Raw genomic sequence first — 25,321 nt, forward strand, 5'->3', positions numbered from 1 at the left:
TTTATCTCCCAAAAAATAACAAAAATGTCTAAAGATTATAACTTTATTTCTAAATGAAAAGGGATAATCATACTGCCAAGAAAAGGAAAAAAAAATTAGAATGAAATTTATCCTTTAATTTGTTTATTTGTGATTTTTTAATGTTAGATTTTCTTATGCAATTAAATGTATAATTTGATAGAATTTGCATAATATTTGTAAATTCTCTACTATTGATTGAAATAATAACAATAATTAGCCATTTGAACCATGCGTTAGAAATTTTCTTTTATTATTGTTACCCAAATAAAAAAACTTTTAATTGAACGTGGCGCATAAAAAATTCTTATTGAGGTTACCAATTAGCTCATGGACCCATTGATCAAAAATATAAAAACAAAATAACTGGGATATTACAAACTTTTTACGAAGATTCATTTATTGATTAGTGATTTCTGTGTTGAGTTTTTTATTTTATTTTTTTAAATCAAAAACTAATATATAGTTTTAAAAAATCACTTATTAATATAATATTCTCTTTTATAAAACAGAAATAATGTTTTTAATTTTAAAATTATTTTTTATATTTATTTTTATCAAACTAGTTTCTGATTATTTTAAAGAAAAAAAACAATTCTTCAAGTACAAAAAAATGGGGGCTTTCAAATTTTACAATAATTCTTTAAACGATCTACTTAATACCAAAATTAACTCCCAATCCGCCAAACCCTAACCCTAACTCCACCCACCACCACCATCACCAACCCCTCCGCCACCCTCCCCCAGTCTTTTCCTCGAGGTCAAGGTCGATCTAACAAATTAGGGTTAGGACCGTTCTTTTCTACATAGAAAAGTTCCACCATGTAGAGAGAGACTATCATCTTTCATCTTTTTTCTTTTTTTTCAAGAATGGATAAATAAAAATACATAAGCCCGATTGATGTCTTCTTTTTAAAATTATCCCTCTCCCACCCTGAATATAGGAAGAGGACAATATTCTACAACTTAAAGAGTGTGTGATGAAGGGTCCCTGGCCCTGGTGGCGCAGACCCACTGCCTTGGTGTCTCGAGATCATCGCCTACAATGGTTGGTACATGCCAACTACCCTGCTCCGACTCCTGCATTTTACACCTCCATACATTCATTACATATTCACACAAAAATAAGATATAAAGAAGAATGCAGAAAGCCAATGATAAATCTCTAGGATTAGAAAGAGAGCGAATGATTGAAAAGCTCACCTGAATGATAATTGAATACGGTGGCGGCATGTGAAGCTTAGGTCTATGCGTTGACATTGACGTTGTCAACCGGACCTATCAATTATTTCCAGAGAAACACAAAAGAAATTTTATTTCTGAATTGTGCAAAATAATTTAGGCATTATGCATGATCAGTCAATCACGGGTAAATAGCCATACAACGTTCTTTAGTTTCCAAGCCAAACATGCTATAAGAGGTTTAAACATCTGAATCTGAATAGACTACAAACATGTAAAACCATAGGGCAGAATCATCTACTGCTTCATTCGCAATCAAAGCAACATCCAAATTAGTACGCCTCTCAACAAAAGCCCTTGATAAGTGGAAATAGTGTCACCCAAAACTATTCTCAATCTTCTTGACAAAACTTTAGTCAAAAAAAATTTTTACAAATTTTTTTTTTTTTTTTTTTTAATGAGGAACCCCCTAACCACACCTTTTGGTGAGACCCAGGGTAAAACAATGTGCGACCATCCACTAGCCTCAAATATCGATCGAAGTAGGGATTTGTATCTTATCCAGCAATCAAACATGGCTACAATGATGCTTAATGTTTTAGTTTTTTTAAATCAGTAAATGCTTAATCTTTACATTAGTTTTCTCCAACACCAAAATCAAATGTTGACTCATATTATTGTATTAAAAATCATGAGAAGGATTTTTATTATGTCTCATATTGTGTTAAAATAAAAAAGAGTGTTATAACATAATATTAAGGCTAAGTTTGGCATCTTCAAAAAAAGCTAAAAAATCAAAAAGTCACTATCCTATTTAAGTCACATCATCTTATTTAAGTCACATCACCTCTCTACCACATCACTTCAAACACAATCCATATTTCATAAAAAGTCAAAAAGTACACTTATTTAGAACATCTCAAACAACCCCTAAGTTATACTGCTGATTCAGAGTTGTGCCAAAAGACCAAATTGTCCATGAACGGATATAACTCATCAATCCCAACTCAAAACTAATCCTCAAAGCGAGGACTGAGAGAAAAGTGAGAAGAATATTTGGATATGACCAAAAATGGCGTTGAAACACATGAATGAATATGATACTGATACTATGTATAACTCAGTAAGAAGTAACGCTATATGATGTGAAGTACTATAGAGAGCGTAATAGCGTTCAATATTCCTTATATGTAATACTGAGTAGCATAAAAATACAGCGATCTAGCAACATTGAAGTTGAACTTTGATACAGAACTATTTCATTATGAAAGAGCTAATTTAGGGATTGTTTGGGGTGTCCTAAATAAGTGCACTTTTTGTCTTTTTAGACTAAAAAATTGAGGAAAAAAATATGGATGTTTGAGTAAACTTTGACTTTTTATGGAAAAATGTGTATTAAAAAATTGTATAAATTAGTGTGTAGGGAAAAATTAGGATTGAGAGTTGTGCAGCCGTAATTTTTGACTTTTGGTGAATAGTGACAACTTTTTAACTTTTTGAGTAACTTTTTGACTTTATGGCAACTTGCCAAACTTGGCCTTAGCAACGGAACACCATATTATTCAAATAAGAAGAGACAATACCTGATGTTTCTCTTTCCATCTTGGGAAAAAACTAGTCCCTAGCAATTGGAACAAGTGATCCCTCATCTCATCATTTGTCACCAGCAAACACTTACAACTAACTGCAGCAAATAACCAGTACCTGTAACATGGAGATGTGATATAAAGATTAATTTGGAAAGATAGTTCAATTTGCCTATGAATTTTTTTTTTTTCTTTCTAAAATACAACTTAATAATCACTATAATTCTTAATAAAATTTAGAATGAAGTGCAGATTTATGCGAAGAATAACAAACTGTATTTTTTAAAAAATCTAAAAACTCTACTGAGTCTTATTTTCTTTCCTCTCTCTCTCTCTCTCTCTCTCTCTTTTTTTTTTTGACAGTACTTTCTGAGTCAGAATTTGATTGATTTAATTGACTTGACCAGAATTAACTATAAGCCTAATCCAGTCTCTCAACAATTAAAATAGCAACTAGCACCAGGAATGGCACCAGCATAGTGATTGCTTGATTTTTCAAACTAGTATAGCCACAATTACCTGTAGACGAGTAATATTAATTCTTTTAAAAGAAAATGGCATTCAAAGCAGATTATAAGGCAGTTATCTCCAATATGCAAAAGCTTTTAAAACCAACTTCAGAAATGATCTTGTGTGGGTAATTTTCTTACCACACTGCCCGCCTAGTAATCAGCTGGAGAACACTGGCAGAATAGATGGCTATAGTAAACCTGTAACAGAAAGAAAAAGGCTCCGGCGGTTGCTCTTCCACCCGGGGGCACTCCGACGATCAAGTCAGTATATCTCTCAAAAATAATCAAGTGTTAAACTCACAAGCTTGAGTATAAAACTGTGTACCTTAGACCCATGGGGTGCCTCTCTTTTATAGTTTACTCAATCTAAGTCCTACTAGAAGCCTGACTTCTATGGACTCCAATTTAATACCTACTTTGGATTCTTCAAGAGATAAAGATAAACTCCCTAAGAGTTTTATCCTTATCTTGGCTAAGTCTCCTCTTTGTCCTAGAACTCTTGTCTCTTATCCGCTTATCTCGGATTCCGATATCTTCGGAGATAACCTCGGCCTTGCCGAGATCACCTCGGCGTCACGACCAGAATACGTGGCATCTCGGCTGACACGTCGGCGTTACCTTGCCACGTGTTGGTACTCAGAAAATATATCCCCACAACTGCCCCCTAGGTTCTATTACCTCGGCAATCTGAGATGATGGAACCTATATCGATATTTCTTTCTGCATAGTGGTTCAAAAACTGTTTGGCCGAGATAATTCATTTTCAAGCCGATGTGTTCTCTTCGGAGAACAAGAATCCAAATGAACTCCACCACGCGCATGAGCTGTCATGCACATCTAACCGTTCCTTTCACGTGCTTTGTCTTCATTGGCCCGTGTCTGCGACGCGCCTGAAAGCTGTCTTTCACTCGTCTGCGCCGTCTGACGTGCGCGTTGCTCCAGGCGTAATAAATGCCCTACTTTTGCCGTCGTTTCAAGTTTTTTTTTTTGATAAAACTTTTCTTTCCCTTTCCCTTTCTTCACTTTTTGCATTCTGATTTCTTGCTTTCTCTCTCTCTAAGCTTTCTGAAATCCACCATTGTTCTAACTCCAAGCTCTACAACCGTCTTCATTCCTCCTTTTCAGCGAAGCGTTCGCCGTTCTACTCTGTCTGTAATCGTTGCCCTACCTTGGCGAATTTCATTCCGGCTCCATTTGTTCTGGTAAGATTCCGTTTCTCTTATTCTCAATTTCTTCTATGCGCTTTTGTTTACTTGCTGCCATTTTTGTTTTGTTCAAACCTTGGATTGTTCATCTGGATTTGTCCATTCATGATTTCACTTATCTCTTGAACACTTGCACTGTTTCAACACTTTTCTTGCCACGGTTCTTGACCTTTTACTTCTGTACCTTTTTCACTTTTGAGAATCATATCTCTGTTCTTGATTCTGAAATGTCATTCTTTGTTTCTTGTTTTCTGTTTTTACTTTCCAGATCTGTTCCTTTGATCTTGTTCTTCATAGTGCTTAGGCTTGGGATTTGTTTGTTGAACCTTTACTTTAGGGAAAACTTTACTTTTGAGAATCATACTCCTTTCTGAGACCTAGCCCTTTGACTTTAGGCCGACGTTATGGGTATGTGGAGACATCGGGTAAATACCCCAACAAAACTCGAATACTTTAGGCAGGAGTTCTCCATCCCAGCCAATGTTCACCTTAGGCTAGCTGGGGATGATGATTCCATCATGCCCACAGATCATACGATGCCCTTTCCTATTGTAGCCTTTACTGAATGTGGACTCCGGCTTCCACTCAATCCCCTCTTTCGCGAGGTTCTCCACTACTATAGGTTGAACCCTATGCAACTTACCATCAACTCTTATCGAGTGATTAATGGTATCATAGCCCTAACTAGGCAGGAAAATGTTAGGATTACCCTTGCCGATGTACAATACTGTTATACCATGTGCCCCCTTAACCTGAAGGAAAGAGGTTACGTCTACTACCTCAAGACGAGGTCTATTGAATTCAAAATTGTAGCCGACCTCCCGGACTCCAACAAGGGAGCCGGAGATGACTTTGTCATTGTTTCGGGAAATTGGGAATTTGGTCCAGACGAAGATGTTCACCTCTACCCTCTTCCTCGAACAGTTAAAGAGGGCAAGGGTAAGAGTCCAGCATCAATACTTAGTTATTTCTTTTCCAAGTCTTCAAAACTTTGTCTGTTTCTAATGTGTTTGTTTGTCCTGCAGATCTTCATCAACCACCAAAAAACTTTCGCCAATCGTACTTCCCAGGAAAAGATTTAAAGAAGCTCCTTGATCTTCCAATCCACAAGCGCAAGGCTCCCCTGCTACTAAATTTTATCCCGACATACAAATCCACACTACCCGACGTCCCAAAAAGGAAGAAAAAGAGTCTTTCTCCACCTTCTGCCACAACTCCTTCCATTGCTTCCACATCATGAGCAGACGAAGGATCCACTTCTGACCCAGTCGATCTGCCGTCTACTTCAGCCCCATACTTGATCCCAATACCAGAAAGAAAACGTCGGCGACGCCTTGTCAAAACTGCCGAAATGGGTCGCGCAAAGCCAATTGCCCAAAATCTCTTAGCCGACCTTCCGACTGATGCTGATACTGTACCAACCCAACCAATGCCCCCACCGAAGCCAAGAAGAATCAAGAAGGCCCAGCCTAAAGCCAAGGCTACTGAAGTTGAGGTTGAGTATACTTTGCCTATCTCAAAACTGGCTGAGAGTAAGAAGACTTCTTCTGCTCCTTCAAAAAGGTCTGCCGAGACCCAGCCCTTCGAGTCCACCCAATCAAAGAAGCCGAGGTCTGCCTCAGCTACTACTTCGGGGTCCAAGAAACCCGATGTCCCCTGGGCCCCAAAGTTGACTTTGGAGGATAGGCCAATTATGTCGACTGAGAGTGCCGACGACATTAATGTCGGTGTCGCCCTCAGTACTGCTCTTCTTCTTCCAAGCGATCTGGAGCGAAATGCTGGGTACAGTGAGTATGAGAATTATGCGTTAATGCTCCAACACTCCGTTCAAGTAAGTGTTTCCTGTTTTGTCTTTTTCTTTCTGTTGCACACTTAGAAGATTTTCTAACACTTCTGTCTTCTTTCAGGCCATCCAGCACGCCCATTCGTTTTCAATGCAATCTTTTGAAAATCGGCAAAGAGTGGCCGATATGAAGAGGGAGGTTTCTGCCCTCAAAAAGGAGAACAAAGCTATTCTGACAAAGATGAAGAAGCTGGAAGATCAGGCCGAGGCTGCCACTAAGGCCCAAAAGATGGCTGAAGAGAAAGCGGAGTCTGCTGAAGCCATAAAAAAAGTTGCCGAGGCCGAGAAAAAAGATGCCGAGGTAAAAAAGGCTCAAGCCGAAAAAGAGCTCGAGCAGGCCCTGGCCACTAAAAACGCCGAAATTACTGAAGCCGATGAAAAAGCTTACGCCCAAGGAATGGCCGATGTCACTGAGGAATACAAACTTCAAGTTAAGCAGGCATGCAACAGGGGCTTTTCCCTTGGTTGGATGGCCCTTGCCAAAAAACTCAACATCCCAGATGACTCACCGTTGTGCAAGGCTGAAGCTATTCCTCTTCCATTTCCTCCTCTTCCACCTCCAAGTCAGGCTGAAGAAGAATCTGAGTCTGAGTCTGAAGCCGAAGATGAGGATAAGGATGACGGTGATGCTCTAGTAAGGAAGCCCAAGCACGCTGATGAGATCCAATCTCTTCCTCAAGATGATCAAATCCTAGACCTGACTCATGAAGAGGATGAGGAGGTTATTAAGGAGGCAACTCCTGAACAAGCATCATCCGACGTTCCTCCAGCCGAAAAAAATCTTGATGAAACGCTCGCAGAGATTGACGCCGAGATTGAAGCAGAAAAGATTGCCGAAGAGGTTCCACCAGAATCTTTCGAGGTCCCAGCTCCTCCAGCTGTTAATGCTGAAGAATCCTGATTTAAATGTCTTTATTTCCTTGCCTATGTACTCTGGTTTGTTTTCTGAACAATGTAAACTTCCTTTTATGGCCGATGTGCCTTCCTTTATATATAACTGCAATTGTTTTTTTTATGGATGCTTCAATCTTTTAATTTCTTTTTGATTTGCTTCTGCATGGTTGTATGCCTTCTATATTTTGCCACCTTTGTGCAATCTCCTCGGGGTTACATACCTCGGGTATAATAACATCAAACTTTATTTCGGCAAGATTCAGACCTGAAAAACTTTTGATAAATTTCAACAAGTGTTTAACATATACAATTCAATGTTAATTCTGTAAGTTTCTTCTCAAGTTTCAAGAAGTATGTAAACAGTGATTTTGGTCTAACCTACTTGTAAATTGCTACAAATTTCAACAAGTGTTAACATATACTGTAAACTGTTCTCAAGTTATAACAAGTATTAAATAATGGTCTACTTGTAAATTGTTGCAAATTTCAACAAGTTTGTTTGAACAATATACTTAGCTTTTACTTCAACCTGTAAATTGCTGTAAATTTCGACGGATGATCACACGTCGGCTTAACATTATCTTGTAAATTGCTACAAATTTCAACAAGTGTTAAGCATCTTCTTTGGTTGGATCAACCTGTTGATTTATAAGTTACAAACTATAACCTCGGCTTCACCTCGACTTGTAAATTGCTGCAAATTTCAACAAGTGAAGTGAAACAGTAATCTCGACTTATCTTCAACTTGTAAATTGCTACAAATTTCAACAAGCAAGGATAAGGAATCAGCTTAACTCCAACTTGTAAATTGCTACAAATTTCAACAAGCGAGGATAAGGAATCAGCTTAACTCCAACTTGTAAATTGCTACAAATTTTAACAAGTGAAAATAAGGAATCAGCTTGACTCCAACTTGTAAATTGCTACAAATTTCAACAAGTGAAGACAAGGAATCAGCTTGACTCCAACTTGTAAATTGCTACAAATTTCAACAAGTGAAGACAAGAAATCAGCTTGACTCCAACTTGTAAATTGCTACAAATTTCAACAAGTGAAGACAAGGAATCAGTTTGGCTTAACTTCGGTTAAGCATCATCTCGGTTTAATTTCAGTTTAAACATTATCTCGGTTTAACCAACTTGTAAATTGCTACAAATTTTAACAAGTGGTAAACGCATTCTTCTTCTTCCTGCCCCCAATGTGAACCTGAGTTCTACTGGGGTTCTCATTATTCATGTCTCCAAAAACATCAGTATGTAATTTTATCAGTCATATGTGTTGAAAGAATTCTTGAAAAAACTTTATTAAAGACATCGGCAAAAAATACTGCACATCTAATGATAGAAGAATTTCAAATTACAAGTGTTCCAAGATCTTGGCAGTGCTTTGCCCTCGTTATCTTCAAGTCGATAAGCTCCATTGCCTATTACCGAAGTAATTCTATAGGGTCCTTCCCAGTTTGGGCCAAGCTTGCCCTCTCTGGAATCCTTTTTGTTGCCGACGACTTTTCTTAGGACTAGGTCGCCGACTTGAAAATCTCTTGGATTGACCCTTTTGTTGTAAGTTCTAGCAAGCTGTTGCTGGTATACTGCTAGTTGAATTGCAGCTTTTTCTCTTCGTTCTTCCAGAAGATCCAGATCTCGGGCTAAGAGTATGTCATTGGTGCCATTCTCTACTCCCTGGGTCCTGATCCCTAGGATGCCGATCTCTAATGGGATGACTGCTTCTGTGCCATAAGCCATGGCAAAGGGGATTCTCCTGTTGATCTTCTCGGCGTAGTCCGATATGCCCAAAGTACGTTGGGCAATTCGTCTACCCACTTTCCTTTTGCTGCCTGCAGCCTCTTCTTTATTCCATCCAAAATTACTTTGTTGGATGCTTCTGCTTGACCATTACTTTGGGGAAAACTTGGTGTTGAAAAATAGTTCTTGATCTTGAATTTCGCACAAAAATTCTTGATGAGTTTGCTGTCAAACTGTGTTCGTTGTCGGCAACTATTGCCCTTGGAATGCCAAATCTGGTGATGATGTTTTTCCATATAAAGTTCTTGACGTCCACATCTTGGATTTTGGCAAGAGGTTCTACCTCTATCCATTTGGTAAAGTAATCTGTTGCCACCAGCAGGTACTTTCTCTGCCTAGTTGCCTGGGGAAGTTGCCCGACAAGATCCATGCTCCATTGGGCAAACGGCCAAGGGCTGGATACTGGGTTCAGGCCAGCGGCTGGCTGATGTATTAAAGGTGCAAACCTTTAGCATTGTTCACACTTCTTCACGTAGGCTTCAGCATCCTTTTGCATGTAGGGCCACCAATACCCCTGGGTAATGGCCCTGTGGGCTAGTGATCTGCCTCCAGCATGGCTTCCACAAATTCCTTCATGTATTTCATAGAGGAAATCCTCAACCTGCAAAGGGTGTACGCACCTTAAAAGTGGTCCAGTGAAGGACCTTCTGTAGAGATATCCATCTTCTGTTAGACAGAATCTTGCAGATTTCAATCTGACTTTGTGTGCCTCCTTACGATCTTCTGGCAACTTTCCTTCTTTCAGGAATGCAATAATTGCATCCATCCAGCTTGGCCCCATGTCCACACACATTGCTTGCTGCTTTGTGCTCCTTGGTTCTATGCTCGGGCCCGACATGTAGTCGATTATAATTGTTCTTGTTTTTCCAGTCTGTATTGAACTTGCCAGGTAAGCCAACGCGTCGGCGTGGGTGTTGTCATCTCGGCTGACTTGCAGTAGTCGGCAGTTCTGAAATAGGGCTGCCAATCTGATGACCTCTTTTGCATATGCCGACATCCTTTCGTCCCTGGCTGCAAATTCACCTGTTGACTAGTTAACAATAAGTTGTGAATCACAAAAAACAATTACCTCATCTGCTTCTGCTGCTACTGCCAGTTTTAGCCATGCAATTAATGCTTCGTACTCCGCTTCGTTGTTTGAGGCCTTGAACCCCAAACGGATGGATTGTTCTATTATTTCTCCATCTGGAGATATCAGCAGTACTCCTGCCCCTGCTCCTTGACGGTTTGAACTTCCATCGACGAACAGTCTGAATGAATCGCCGATGTAGATGCTGCAGGGTCTGAGTTTTTCCTTCCTTTGCTCTTTTGCCTTTGGCTGGGCTTCTCCTTGCTTGCTAGGATACTGCTCATTTCGGCTCAACGGAACCCGATGTTCGATGGTTTCGGGTGTGAATTCTGCCACGAAGTCGGCCAAAACTTGGCCTTTTATTGCTGTTCTCGGCCTGAACTCCAGGTCATATTAACCCAGAGCCACTGCCCATCTTGCTATCCTTCCAGTTAAGTCTCCTTGTTGCAACAAGGACTTCAGTAGGTGCTCTGTTAGGACCACAATCTTGTGCGCCAGAAAATAATGGTTCAACTTTTTTGAAGCCATTACTAAGGCCAGCATTAATTTCTCCAGTGGTAGATACCTTGTTTCTGCGCTGGCCAAGGTTTTGCTTACATAGTAAACCGCCTTTTGCTCCCCTTTTTCTTCTCGGATTAGTACTGCACTTACTGCGTGTTCTGACACCGCCAAGTACAAAAACAGTTCTTCCCCTGGTTCTGGATTGGAAAGAACCGGAGTTGTGGTCAAGTATTTCTTTAGGTCGGTTAGAGCGGCTTCGCATTCTTCTGTCCACAGAAAGTCTGTGGCTTTTTTCACCAAGTTGAAGAAGGGTCTGCATTTATCTGAGCTTCTGCTGATGAATCTGTTTAGGGCTGCGGCCCTTCCAGTAAGCATCTGAACTTGTTTTGCCGACGTCGGGCTTTGCAGCTCTAGGATGGCTTTGATTTGGTCTGGGCTCGCCTCAATGCCCTTTCTCGTTACCAGATACCCTAAAAACTTGCCTGATCCAACTCCAAACGCGCATTTTGATGTGTTGAGTCGGAGCCGGTATTTTTTGAGTATATCAAAGACCTCTTTTAGGTCGGCAAGATGACCCTTAGATTCCTTGGTCTTTACGACCATGTCATCGATGTAGACTTCTACCGTTTTGCCAATCAGGTGCTTGAACATTTTTGTTACTAACCTTTGGTAAGTTGCTCCTGCATTTTTCAACCCAAAAGGCATTACCTTGTAACAGTACAAGCCTTTAGGGGTGATGAACGCAGTCTTCTCTTCGTCTGGTGGGTACATGGCAATCTGGTGGTACCCCCTGTATGCATCCAAAAAACTCATCCTTTCGTGCCCTGAAGTTGTATCTACTAGCTGGTCAATCTTGGGCAGAGGAAAGCTGTCTTTGGGGCAGGCTTTGTTGAGGCTGGTAAAGTCTACACAGACCCTCCATTTACCGTTCTTTTTCACTACCACTGTGTTGGACAGCCATGTCGGATAGTGAACTTCTCGGATGGCCCTGGCTTCCAGAAGTTTGTCTACTTCTTCCACTGCTTCGACGTGCATCAACGTCGGTCTTCTGGCTCGTTTAATCACAGGTTTTGCCGTCCTGTCGACATTCAGTCTGTGGCAAGTGACCTCGGGGTCAATGCCAGACATTTCATAAGGTGTCCAGGCGAACACCTCAATGTTGGCTCTCAAAAAATCTTCCAGTTCTTTTTCCTCTTCTTCGGCTAAGCCTGAACCGAGAAGAAAGAAACGTTCTTCGTCGCCCTCCTAGACTAGGATTTTCTTTAGTATTTCTTCACTCTTTTCGGTTGGCTCCTTGCCGACATCATCTAGGACCTCCATGTCCTTGTCTTCAATCTCTGCCTCTTTTGGCTCTCGAATGTTGCAAGTGGACTTTGTTGCTGCCATAGAGCAACATTTTGCCTGCAATTGATCTCCTCTGACTTCTTCAATTCCATGCTTTGTGGGGAACCGTAGTAGTTGATGCAATGTTGAGGGAACTGCCCCCATTGCGTGCAACCATGGTCTTCCCAAGATGATGTTATATGGTGAGGGTGTGTCAATCACCATAAATTCTGTTTTGATCTTCTTAGTACTGGCTTGTACTTCCACGCTTGCTGCGTCCAGTGGCCATGTCGGCGTTCCATTGAAGCCGACCATAGGGTTGTTGGATTGTTCCAGGTCGTCAGGATGAAGGCCCAGTTCCCTGTAACATCTGACGTACATGATGTCACAAGAGCTGCCTTGATCTATTAGGATGCGTTTTACTTGGCATTCCCCAACCTGGAGGGATACTACCAAGGCATCATTATGCGGGTGCTGGACCATCTCTAGGTCGGCTTCGGTGAAGGTTATCATTGGTCCTTGGCTTTCTTCAGGCCGAGGTCTTTTTTCCCCGATTTGGTAGACATGCTGTAAATGCCTTACCCTCTGGGTCTCTCCTCTGCCTTCGTTCTCGTTGACCCTTGAGTGGATCACATTAACCACCCTTGGTCCTCCTGCCTGTGGTTGCTGTGCTGGAGGTGGTGGAGCTGCTGGTGCTTGAGGCAATCTTGCCTGTTCTTCTCTGGTCTTGGCCTCATCAACAAGGTCCCTCAGATGGCCTTGCCTTACCAAGTCTTCTAAGTGTGCTTTTAGGGCTCTGCAACCCTGGGTTGGGTGCCCTTCTTCATTGTGGTAAGCACAACGCCTACCCATGTTTCTTCCCATGAATTCCCTTGGTGCTCTTGCTGGAGGTCTGAAATAGGGTTGGTTTCGAATTTGATCCAGGACTTTATGGATGGGGATTCGGAACACCGTCGTCACTGCAGTTATATATAAAGGAAGGCACATCAGCCATAAAAGGAAGTTTACATTGTTCAGAAAACAAATCAGAGTACATAGGCAAGGAAATAAAGACATTCAAATCAGGATTCTTCAGCATTAACAGCTGGAGGAGCTGGGACCTCGGAAGATTCTGGTGGAACCTCTTCGGCAATCTTTTCTGCTTCAATCTCGACGTCAATCTCTGTGAGCGTTTCATCAAGATTTTTTTCGGCTGGAGGAACGTCGGATGATGCTTGTTCAGGAGTTGCCTCCTTAATAACCTCCTCATCCTCTTCATGAGTTAGGTCTAGGATTTGATCATCTTGAGGAAGAGATTGGATCTCATCGGCGTGCTTGGGCTTCCTTACTAGAGCATCACCGTCATCCTTATCATCATCTTCGGCTTCAGACTCAGACTCAGATTCTTCTTCAGCCTGACTTGGAGGTGGAAGAGGAGGAAATGGGAGAGGAATAGCTTCAGACTTGCGCAACGGCGAGTCATCTGGGATGTTGAGTTTTTTGGCAAGGGCCATCCAACCAAGGGAAAAGCCCCTGTTGCATGCCTGCTTAACTTGAAGTTTGTATTCCTCAGTGACATTGGCCATTCCTTGGGCGTAAGCTTTTTCATCGGCTTCAGTAATTTCGGCGTTTTTAGTGGCCAGGGCCTGCTCGAGCTCTTTTTCGGCTTGAGCCTTTTTTACCTCGGCATCTTTTTCTCGGCCTCGGCAACTTTTTTTATGGCTTCAGCAGACTCCGCTTTCTCTTTAGCCATCTGTCGGGCCTTAGTGGCAGCCATGGCCTGATCTTCCAGCTTCTTCATCTTTGTCAGAATAGCTTTGTTCTCCTTTTTTAGGGCAGAAACCTCCCTCTTCATATCGACCACTCTTTGCCGATTTTCAAAAGATTGCATTGAAAACGAATGGGCGTGTTGGATGGCCTGAAAGAAGACAGAAGTGTTAGAAAATCTTCCAAGTGTGCAACAGAAAGAAAAAGACAAAACAGGAAACACTTACTTGAACGGAGTGCTGGAGCATTAACGCATAATTCTCATACTCGCTGTACCCAGCATTTCGCTCCAGATCGCTTTGACGAAGAAGAGCAGTACTGAGGGCGACACCGACATTAATGTCGTCGGCACTCTCAGTCGACATAATTGGCCTATCCTCCAAAGTCAACTTTGGGGCCCAGGGGACATCGGGTTTCTTGGACCCCGAAGTAGTAGCTGAGGCAGACCTCGGCTTCTTTGATTGGGTGGACTCGAAGGGCTGGGTCTCGGCAGACCTTTTTGAAGGAGCAGAAGAAGTCTTCTTACTCTCAGCCAGTTTTGAGATAGGCAAAGTATACTCAACCTCAACTTCAGTAGCCTTGGCTTTAGGCTGGGCCTTCTTGATTCTTCTTGGCTTCGGTGGGGGCATTGGTTGGGTTGGTACAGTATCAGCATCAGTCGGAAGGTCGGCTAAGAGATTTTGGGCAATTGGCTTTGCGCGACCCATTTCGGCAGTTTTGACAAGGCGTCGCCGACGTTTTCTTTCTGGTATTGGGATCAAGTATGGGGCTGAAGTAGACGGCAGATCGACTGGGTCAGAAGTGGATCCTTCGTCTGCTCATGATGTGGAAGCAATGGAAGGAGTTGTGGCAGAAGGTGGAGAAAGACTCTTTTTCTTCCTTTTTGGGACGTCGGGTAGTGTGGATTTGTATGTCGGGATAAAATTTAGTAGCAGGGGAGCCTTGCGCTTGTGGATTGGAAGATCAAGGAGCTTCTTTAAATCTTTTCCTGGGAAGTACGATTGGCGAAAGTTTTTTGGTGGTTGATGAAGATCTGCAGGACAAACAAACACATTAGAAACAGACAAAGTTTTGAAGACTTGGAAAAGAAATAACTAAGTATTGATGCTGGACTCTTACCCTTGCCCTCTTTAACTGTTCGAGGAAGAGGGTAGAGGTGAACATCTTCGTCTGGACCAAATTCCCAATTTCCCGAAACAATGACAAAGTCATCTCCGGCTCCCTTGTTGGAGTCCGGGAGGTCGGCTACAATTTTGAATTCAGTAGACCTCGGCTTGAGGTAGTAGACGTAACCTCTTTCCTTCAAGTTAAGGGGGCACATGGTATAACAGTATTGTACATCGGCAAGGGTAATCCTAACATTTTCCTGCCTAGTTAGGGCTATGATACCATTAATCACTCGATAAGAGTTGATGGTAAGTTGCATATGGTTCAACCTATAGTAGTGGAAAACCTCGCGAAAGAGGGGATTGAGTGGAAGCCGGAGTCCACATTCAGTAAAGGCTACAATAGGAAAGGGCATCGTATGATCTGTGAGAATGATGGAATCACCATCCCCAGCTAGCCTAAGGTGAACATCGGCTGGGATGGAGAACTCCTGCCTAAAGTATTCGAGTTTTGTTGGGGTATTTACCTGATGTCTCCACATACCCATAACGTCGGCCTAAAGTCAGAGGGCTAGGTCTCAGAAAGGAGTATGATTCTCAAAAGTAAAGTTTTCCCTAAAGTAAAGGTTCTACAAACAAATCCCAAACCTAAGCACTATGAAGAACAAGATCAAAGGAACAGATCTGGAAAGTAAAAACAGAAAACAAGAAACAAAGAATGACATTTCAGAATCAAGAACAGAGATATGATTCTCAAAAGCGAAAGAGGTACAGAAGTAAAAGGTCAAGAACCGTGGCAAGAAAAGTGTTGAAACAGTGCAAGTGTTCAAGAGATAAGTGAAATCATGAATGGACACATCCAGATGAACAATCCAAGGTTTGAACAAAACAAAAATGGCAGCAAGTAAACAAAAGCACATAGAAGAAATTGAGAATAAGAGAAACGGAATCTTACCAGAACAAATGGAGCCGGAATGAAATTCGCCGAGGTAGGACAACGATTACAAACAAAGCAGAACGGCGAACGCTTCGCTGAAATGGAGGAATGAAGACGGTTGTAGAGCTTGGAGTTAGAACAATGGTGGATTTCAGAAAGCTTAGAGAGAGAGAAAGCAAGAAATCAGAATGCAAAAAGTGAAGAAAGGAAAAGGGAAAGAAAAGTTTTATCAAAAAAAAAAAAAAACTTGAAACGACGGCAAAAGTAGGGCATTTATTACACCTGGAGCAACGCGCACGTCAGACGGCGCAGACGAGTGAAAGACAGCTTTCAGGCGCGTCGCAGACACGGGCCAATGAAGACAAAGCACGTGAAAGGAACGGTTAGATGTGCATGACAGCTCATGCGCGTGGTGGAGTTCATTTGGATTCTTGTTCTCCGAAGAGAACACATCGGCTTGAAAATGAATTATCTCGGCCAAACAGTTTTTGAACCACTATGCAGAAAGAAATATCGATATAGGTTCCATCACCTCAGATTGCGGAGGTAATAGAACCTAGGGGGCAGTTGTAGGGATATATTTTCTGAGTACCAACACGTGGCAAGGTGACGCCGACGTGTCAGCCGAGATGCCACGTATTCTGGTCGTGACGCCGAGGTGATCTCGGCAAGGCCGAGGTTATCTCCGAAGATATCGGAATCCGAGATAAGCGGATAAGGGACAAGAGTCCTAGGACAAAGAGGAGACTTAGCCAAGATAAGGATAAAGCTCTTAGGGAGTTTATCTTTATCTCTTGAAGAATCCAAAGTAGGTATTAAATTGAAGTCCATAGAAGTCAGGCTTCTAGTAGGACTTGGATTGAGTAAACTATAAAAGAGAGGCACCCCCATGGGTCTAAGGTACACAGTTTTATACTCAAGCTTGTGAGTTTAACACTTGATTATTTTTGAGAGATATACTGACTTGATCGTCGGAGTGCCCCCGGGTGGAAAAGCCACCGCCGGAGCCTTTTTCTTTCTGTTACAGGTTTACTAAAGCCATCTATTCTGCCAGTGCTCTCCAGCTGATTACTAGGCGGGCAGTGTGGTAAGAAAATTACCCACACAGATCTTTTTGCTTCATCTTAACAACTTCACAAGTTTCATTTCAATCAACCAGGTGCTGATACGATATATGATATATAATTTTGATTGCCCTTGATATCTTGCCCTAGACCCACTCCATCTCAGGAAATTTAATTATGGAGGACCCTTGAACTAAACAATGATTTCCAACCTACTCTTTTTGCTTGGCCCAAAATGATTTCTAAAATCCCAAGGGCTCAGCATTTTCACAGCCTAGATTCGGATAAATTGTCATAGAATATAAAGGCTCTAGACAACAAATGCATGCCAACAATATTAAAATTAAATACTAATGTGCAACTGAACCTCAATTTATAATCTCCTATCTTACATGTGATAGGCAGATGATAAACCAACTCATCCTCTTAACAGAGGAATATATTTTAACATACAAGTAGTGATCTAGTTTAGTTATCTCATGAAACACAAACATCCAAACAAAGTGTAGCACCTTGCTAAAATTGTTTTTTTTATATAAAAAAAAAAAAAAAAAAAAACAATTTTTAAAATGAAGATTGATAATCTTTTAAAGCGAGAACAAGTGCTTGCCTCTTGGCATCCCAAACTTGCCACCAAAGAGGAAAACATTAAAAGGAACATCCAATGAGTCAATGAAATTGAGGGAAAGGAAGTATTTTTTCTAAGATGGTTCTGAATTAAGACAATCTTAGAAGATTATGTCGGGAAACATGACTGCCTAAACTAAATAATAGTGTTCCGTGATGGTAATTGTTCACTGTATCACAGATAACAAGGCAAGCATGATGCATCTCGCAGAAAGTGAAAAAATAAACATAGATATCATCATTATACGTATCTATCAACATTACATATACAAAACAGAAATATTGTTAGGAAAGAGATCTTACCAATCATCATTTGAACCGGCAGGAGTAGCATAAAGTGCACCAGACCTTTTCCAGCTCTCTAACAGCTTCTTGTTGTTATGACTCTGCGCTGGACCACCAGTAACACGACTTTTATGCAAAACAACAAGTGGTAATCTCTTTGACGGGCTCATTTGATGTAACTGATTTACAACAGAATTAAGCTACAACCAAAAGAAATTATTAAGAACCATATCTGTGTGATTCTAACTTTGAGGAAGATATATTACTGTTAAAGCTTGTGATCAGCAACACTCTTACCTGGGAAAAGTTGAAATTATGCCTATTAATAAGCCCCACATTTGCACCATCTATAACTGCATCAAATGGACCGTGCCGCTGAAGCCACTCCTGAATGAGTGCACCTTCTAAGTTAGTCAGAATGCCATTCTTTTTAAGTATTAATTGCCTGAACCATACACAAGCAGCAAATATGGGCCTTTGACTAAGAAATTGAATACATTTTCAACAATACAATTACAAGTACATTGATCATTTTCAAACAAGTCTCTCAGGCCTAGCAGTACCTTGGCAGCCATTAGGAGTGGACTGCAGTCTCAAACCCCACCCCCTACCAAAAAGAGTATATCGACATTTGATAAAATATTCATGTGATAAAGTAACAGAGATATGGAGTAATGCAGTCTACCAACATGTCCACTACTAGACATAAATCATTAGATGTTTATGAACAACAAGATGACAATCTAGTTATTCAAATTCCAAATTTGGAAGTAACATAAAGAAACAAGATAAAAATTCTTTACAGCATTTGTTAGCATATTAAGTGATATTATATTAGCCGAAAGGTAGCCGAAAGATACACTAGGGTCTGTCTGTAATCATTTTATGCACTCAGGGATAGCACTCAGGGATCATCTTGTAATTGCATTTCTTGTAAACCCTAATCTTAATCTATAAATAGGGGGTGATATTCTATCATTCCTCAAGCTGGTTACCCAAGCTTCATGGTATCAGAGCTTCACCTCTAGGGTTAGGGTTCAAAACGTACCTAGTTGGATCATCTGCTGGGTTGATCTCCTTCAGCCGTCCTCTGCTTCATCTTCGTCCCTCCGCTCGTCTGCTTCATCTTCGTCTGCTTCGTCTGCTTCGTCTGCTCCGTCTGCTCGTCTGCTCGTCGTCCTCATCTCCCTCGCCTTCCGTCATCGCCCTCGTCGTCCTCATCTCCCTCGCCTTCGTCACTCTGGTATCTCACACCCTTGATATATATATAAATATATGTATATGTATGCTGATATATATTAATATAACCTGATATATATATTTATATATATAAATACATGTTTATATAAATAAATCAATATATATATATATATATATAAAACAAAAAAAAAACAAAAAAAAACAAAAAAAACACAAAAACAAAAACAAAATTAAAAAAAAAAAAAAAGAAGAAGAATGGTTTCTTAATTTTTTGTGTTATGTCTTTATAATAGTCATTGTGCCTGTTATCTCACTACCACCTTCCGGGTTTGTGATTATCACTAGTTTTGTTGCGGGTTCGGTAGTATTGTATCCATGACAGATTCCACCAGTGTGTCCCCTTCTTCTCAAACACCAAAGAGTGAGAGTCCCATTCTACCTACTACCATGACTGAGAACCCCAACCCTAGTCTGAAAATCACCACCTCTCTATTTAATGGTCAAAACTACCTAGCATGGTCTCAAAGTTTGACTTTGTTTTTGAAAAGCAGAGGAAAGATGGGGTATATTGATGGCAGGATACAGGCACCTAGTACCACTGACTCAGGTTATGACCAATGGGAGATTACCAACTCTTTGATTATGAGTTGGCTTATCCATTCGATGGTTCCAGAACTTGGTGAGGGCTACTTGTCTATGGAGACCGCCCAGGACATTTGGGAGGCTGTGGCTGTTACCTATTCCCGCAAAGGAAATTTTTCACAGGCATTTGAGTTGCGCCGCTCTATTGAGAGCTCACTTCAGGGGGAGCAAACTGTTCTTCAATACTTCACTTTCCTCACCAACGGCTGGAAACGCCTTGACCACCTGGAAGACTATAAGCCCGTTTGCCCTACTGATTCTATCGGGTACAAAAAGTTCATCGCACGGGAACGGGTCTTTAAATTTTTGGCCGGCTTAAATGTGGAATATGATCCAGTTAGGGGTCGAGTTTTGAGTATGGATACTCTTCCTTCACTTCAAGAGGCATTTGCCTATGTACAAAATGAGGAGAGTCGCCGGTCTGCCATGATGTCCCCTGTCTCTACTGACCGTTCCGCATTACTGTCTACTCCTCGAGATGGCCTCAGCCTGCCTCTTTTGTCTGCTAATAAGGAGTCTGTATTCTGTGATTATTGCAAGAAGCCGCGGCATACTCGTGAGACGTGTTGGAAGCTTCATGGGACTCCATCCGGGGGTCGAGGTGATCGGTCTGGTTCTCGAGGAGGTCGGTCAGGCCAATCTAGAGGACGTGGTTCATATTCCCGGGCTCATCAGTCAAGTACCATTGATACCCTTGAGTCTAAATCTACTTCTGGTACCCCAACTTCTGATACTGAACTAGAGGATGCTTTGCGCCAATTGTTGGACCGCCGATCTTCTACTGCTCTCAGTACCGCTTCCTCGTCCTTTGCCCGCTCAGGTAACTTAGCATCTTCTCCTTGTGCTTTCCTGTGTCATACATCATTGCCTTGGATTATTGATTCTGGTGCCTCAGATCATATGTCTGGCTCCTCTGATCTTTTCTCTGTCTATAAGCCCTCTTCAGGTCAGGACAAAGTTAGGATTGCCGATGGTACTGTTTCTTCCATTTCTGGAAAAGGTTTAGTCCAAGTCACTCCTACCATACATCTATCTTCTGTTCTCCATGTTCCCAAGTTTTCTGTTAATCTGTTATCTTTAAGTCGTCTTACCCAAGATTTGAATTGTAGTGTGACGTTTTTTCATGATCATTGTCTTTTTCAGGACCTTGTCACGGGGAGGACGATTGGCAGTGGTAGTGCAGAAAATGGTCTCTACTTCCTAGATCAACCGGACAAACTTGCTTATTCTTCCACCACGTCTTCTACTACCCCCGCTGATTTATGGCTGTGGCATTGGCGTCTTGGGCATCCCTCATTTCATTTACTTAAGCATTTATTTCCTTCTAGTTTTGCAAAACATCATGTGTCTGACTTTCTTTGTGAGTCTTGTCAACTTGGAAAACAACATAGAGCTTCTTTTGCTCCCAGTTTGAATAAAAGCTCCGTTCCTTTTTCATTAATCCATTCTGATGTTTGGGGTCCCTCTCGTGTTCTGTCTGTGAAAGGTCATCGCTGGTTTGTTACATTTATTGATGATTTTTCTCGTGCTACTTGGGTGTATCTCATGAAAGATAAGAGTGAGGTTTTCTCTGTGTTTCGCACTTTTCATAAGATGATTTGTACTCAGTTTGGGGCCACTATCAAAATATTTCGTTCTGATAATGGCGGGGAATACATAGATTCTGGGTTAGGACAATATTTCTCTACTCATGGCATTATCCATCAGACCTCTTGCACCAATACCCCTCAACAAAATGGGGTGGCCGAACGCAAAAATCGGCACCTTCTTGACATGGCTCGGTGTATGTGTTTTTTTATGAATGTACCTCGGCCCTATTGGGGTGACGCTGTTCTCACCGCTGCCCATCTTATTAATCGTCTTCCTACCCAGGTCTTAGACAAACAGGCTCCGCTTCATGTCCTCCTTGGTTCTCCGTCCTTGTTTTCTATTCCTCCCAAAATATTTGGTTGTGTCTGTTTTGTCCATAATCACTCTCCCTCTCGTGGTAAGTTGGACCCTCGCTCCCTCAAGTGTGTTTTCCTTGGTTACTCTCCTACTCAAAAGGGGTATAAATGTTACCACCCTTCTTCTCGTAAGTGGTTTGTGTCCATGGATGTCACTTTCTTTGAATCCCAGTCCTATTTCTTGTCCTCTCCGGTGTCACCGTCCTCATTTCCGGGGGAGCCTTGGTATGAAGTGAGTCCTGTGCCTCCTATGGAGGAACCAGTTGTTCTTGCACCACCCTCTACTACTGTGCTTCCTATGGTGGAACCAGTTGTTCTTGAACCCCCCTCTTCTACTGGGACTCTAGAACCCACTGTCACCAAGAATACGGACGGGCATGTTTATGTCCGGGACATAGACAGAAAACAAGTTAACTGGATACACGGGACCGTTTCTGCTACCCCACTGCCATCTCCTGCTTCTGATAAGAGTCGAGGTAACTTTGAATCTCTCGAGTCCATTGATCTTGATATTCCTATTGCCAAGAGGAAGGGTGTGAGATCTTGTACTCAACATCCTATCTCACAGTTTGTATCATACTCTCATTTGTCATCCTCATACAGAGCGTTTGTGTCCAATATTTCCTCTGTTAGCATTCCTAACCATTTTCAGGATGCTCTTGCTACCTCTGAATGGAAACTAGCCATGATTGAGGAAATGAAAGCACTTAGGAAGAATGGCACTTGGGAATTGACTGAGTTACCTCCGGGCAAACGACCAGTGGGATGTAAATGGGTATATACTGTGAAACACAAAGCAGATGGGTCTATTGAGCGTTACAAGGCAAGACTTGTGGCAAAAGGGTTTACTCAGACATATGGCATTGATTATCAGGAGACCTTCACACCCGTGGCTAAAATGAATTCAGTCAGAATACTTCTCTCTCTAGCAGCTAATCTGGATTGGCCGCTTTATCAGTTTGATGTCAAGAATGCTTTTCTCCATGGTGACCTCGAAGAAGAAGTATATATGGACATCCCTCCGGGTTTTGAGGATCATCAAACAGAAGGCAAAGTATGCAAACTTCGAAAGTCATTATATGGTCTCAAACAGTCTCCAAGGGCTTGGTTTGAGAGATTTACTCAGGCTATGTTTAAATATGGCTTCAAACAAAGTCAGGCAGATCACACATTGTTTGTGAAACATTCCTCACACGGTAAGACTACAGCACTTATTGTTTATGTAGATGACATAGTTCTTACAGGCAATGATAGTGGGGAAATACCTCTGTTGAAGAAATATTTAGCTAAAGAGTTTGAAATCAAAGACTTGGGCAGCTTGAAGTATTTTCTGGGAATTGAAGTTGCTCGCTCTAAGGATGGGATATTTATCTCACAGAGAAAATATGTGCTTGACCTGTTGAAGGAAACTGGGATGCTTGGCTGCAAGGCATGTGCCACCCCCCTGGAACCCAATCAGAAATTAGGGGATGATGAAGGAGGAGAAGTTGTGGATAGGGGGAGCTATCAACGACTAGTGGGTAAGCTCATTTACCTATCTCACTCCCGTCCTGATATTGCTGTTACTGTCAGTATAGTTAGTCAGTTTATGCATGCTCCTCATCAGATTCACCTTGAGGCTGTCATGAGAATCTTGAGGTATTTGAAGTCTGCTCCTGGTAAGGGTCTGTATTTTTCAAAGTATGATCATCTTCGTGTAGAAGCCTATACAGATGCTGACTGGGCTGGGTCAGTATCTGATAGGAGATCAGCTTCAGGGTATTGCACATTTGTTGGCGGCAACCTAGTTACTTGGAGGAGTAAGAAACAGAATGTGGTTGCTAGGTCAAGCGCAGAAGCTGAGTTTAGAGCTATGGCACAAGGTGTGTGTGAACTTTTATGGATCAAATTATTGTTGCGAGATCTAGGTATTGATCAAACGGACTCCATGAGGTTATACTGTGATAATACGGCCGCCATCAACATCGCTCACAATCCAGTTCAACATGACAGGACAAAACATGTTGAGATTGATCGCCACTTCATTAAGGAGAAACTCACTAGTGGTATCATTTGTACTCCCTTTGTCCAGTCTGGTGAACAACTTGCTGACATTCTCACCAAGGGGATTGGCACTAAACCATTTCATGACATATTAGTCAAGCTGGGCATGAGAGATATCTTCGCACCAGCTTGAGGGGGAGTGTTAGCATATTAAGTGATATTATATTAGCCGAAAGATACACTAGGGTCTGTCTGTAATCATTTTATGCACTCAGGGATAGCACTCAGGGATCATCTTGTAATTGCATTTCTTGTAAACCCTAATCTTAATCTATAAATAGGGGGTGATATTCTATCATTCCTCAAGCTGGTTACCCAAGCTTCAGCATTGTCCACTAATGTGTAAGAATCAACTATAGGAATCAATTCCAAAATAATATACATCTCAAGTAACTCCATGTGCTGAATTGCGGTATTAATCAATGAAGCATAAAGATAGTGTCATACCTGAAACTGCATAAAATCAGCCTTAACCTCTCTTTGGCATGCCAAATTGGTCAATGAAGTAGTGAAGTTTTCAGTCTCTTTAGGATCAATATCAATGCTAACAAGCTTCTCTCCACACGATTGGCACACACCCATTTCATCCATTTGCGTCCTCGTAACTCTCCAATTCCCATTTCCGAGCCACCCTTGTCCATGCCACCCCCCTCCTCCCTTCACAACCTCTTCCCTCACCTTACCCACATCCCAATTCACCTCCCCAACCTCTGCAGCCCTTTCAGACTCAAACCAATCCTCCACAACCCCAGCAGTCTCTTCCGTGACCTGCCTCACCGTGGCACGCAACCGGTGCAACATTTCATAAACTCTATCAGGCCTCTTAGTTTCAGCACTGACATTCAAAAGAGCCGAAAGCTCGGACTCTTCAGCCAAAACCCCGGATTCAACCATGTGAGCATCAACCTCATAAGCCTCATTAGCCATCCCTTTCCTGCAAAACCCAAACAATGCCGGACCGTAAGACCTCAACTTGGGTGGAATACCACAACTCTTCATCTTCTTCACCAAATCAAAAGCCATTTCCGGGTCCTCCTTCACCACCGCCAACCTCGCCAAATTCGTAAAAGTCGCCTCATTTGGAGCAATTTTGTCAATACCCATTTGCTTAAAAATCTCAAAACCCCTCTCTAAACCCAAATTCACTACATCCTTCGAAAACCCCCCATTCCCATTCCCATTCCCATTCCCATCTCCACAACAAGAACACAAATACAACAACGAATTGTAATGGTGTTGCGATAAAGAAACTCCACTGGTCCGAGCATTATCGTATAAACGAAGGGCTTCAACGAGGTCGCCTTGCTGCGAACACGTGTCAAGCTTGTGCCGAAGCAATCCTTCGGGGCTCTCGCGGCGAGCTCTCTTCCTTGACCTGTTCGAAATCGGTGCATTTGATGAAGTGGGTTGGCGAATTAGAGCTGCAGAGGTGCAGAGATGGGTCAATTTGCTCATAGAGAAACGATTGACACAACGAACACTAACATAAATGGGTTTCAAAGAATGATGTGAATGATGAAGAAATCGATTTCTGGGGTAGACTAAGAGAATTGGGGCTTTTGAAAAGAATGATACACAACCAACACGCCACAGCATCACTGCTAACATACAAATTTATATATGTATGTGTGTGTATACATATAAAGATTCTTCAATTGTTCGTTCTGTTCTTGAATTGATGAATGTTCTGCAATCGCATAGTTGAAGAGAATGCAGGGGAGAGAGGAGAGAAGATGATAACAGCGGTTCAAAAAGCTCGAAGCTGAGAAACCCTAATAACAATCCGGGTC

At 41.8% G+C, this 25,321-nt stretch overlaps 1 protein-coding gene across 1 annotated transcript; it reads right to left on the bottom strand.

Moving 5' to 3' along the window:
* Window positions 1–594: 594 nt before the first annotated feature.
* On the bottom strand, window positions 595–25,321 carry LOC114312981 (proteinaceous RNase P 1, chloroplastic/mitochondrial). Its single transcript, XM_028259296.2, has 6 exons — window positions 23,979–25,321; window positions 17,998–18,087; window positions 17,719–17,900; window positions 2,784–2,904; window positions 1,222–1,296; window positions 595–1,098 (listed from the first exon to the last, which is right to left on the bottom strand). The coding sequence occupies exons 1-6, from the start codon at window positions 25,137–25,139 to the stop codon at window positions 985–987; spliced, it is 1,743 nt and encodes a 580-aa protein (XP_028115097.2). The 5' UTR covers window positions 25,140–25,321; the 3' UTR covers window positions 595–984.

Source organism: Camellia sinensis, chromosome 12 (genome assembly GCF_055761805.1).
Source record: "Camellia sinensis isolate YWXY chromosome 12, ASM5576180v1, whole genome shotgun sequence".
NCBI classification, from domain to species: domain Eukaryota; kingdom Viridiplantae; phylum Streptophyta; class Magnoliopsida; order Ericales; family Theaceae; genus Camellia; species Camellia sinensis.

Coding starts and splice junctions, on each gene's coding strand:
- LOC114312981 (XM_028259296.2), bottom strand. CDS start 25,139: ATGTTAGCAGTGATGCTGTGGCGTGTTGGTTGTGTATCATTCTTTTCA. Junction 18,088..23,978: donor CTGATTTTATGCAGTTTCAG/GTATGACACTAT, acceptor GCACTCATTCAG/GAGTGGCTTCAGCGGCACGG. Junction 17,901..17,997: donor ATAATTTCAACTTTTCCCAG/GTAAGAGTGTTG, acceptor TTTTGGTTGTAG/CTTAATTCTGTTGTAAATCA.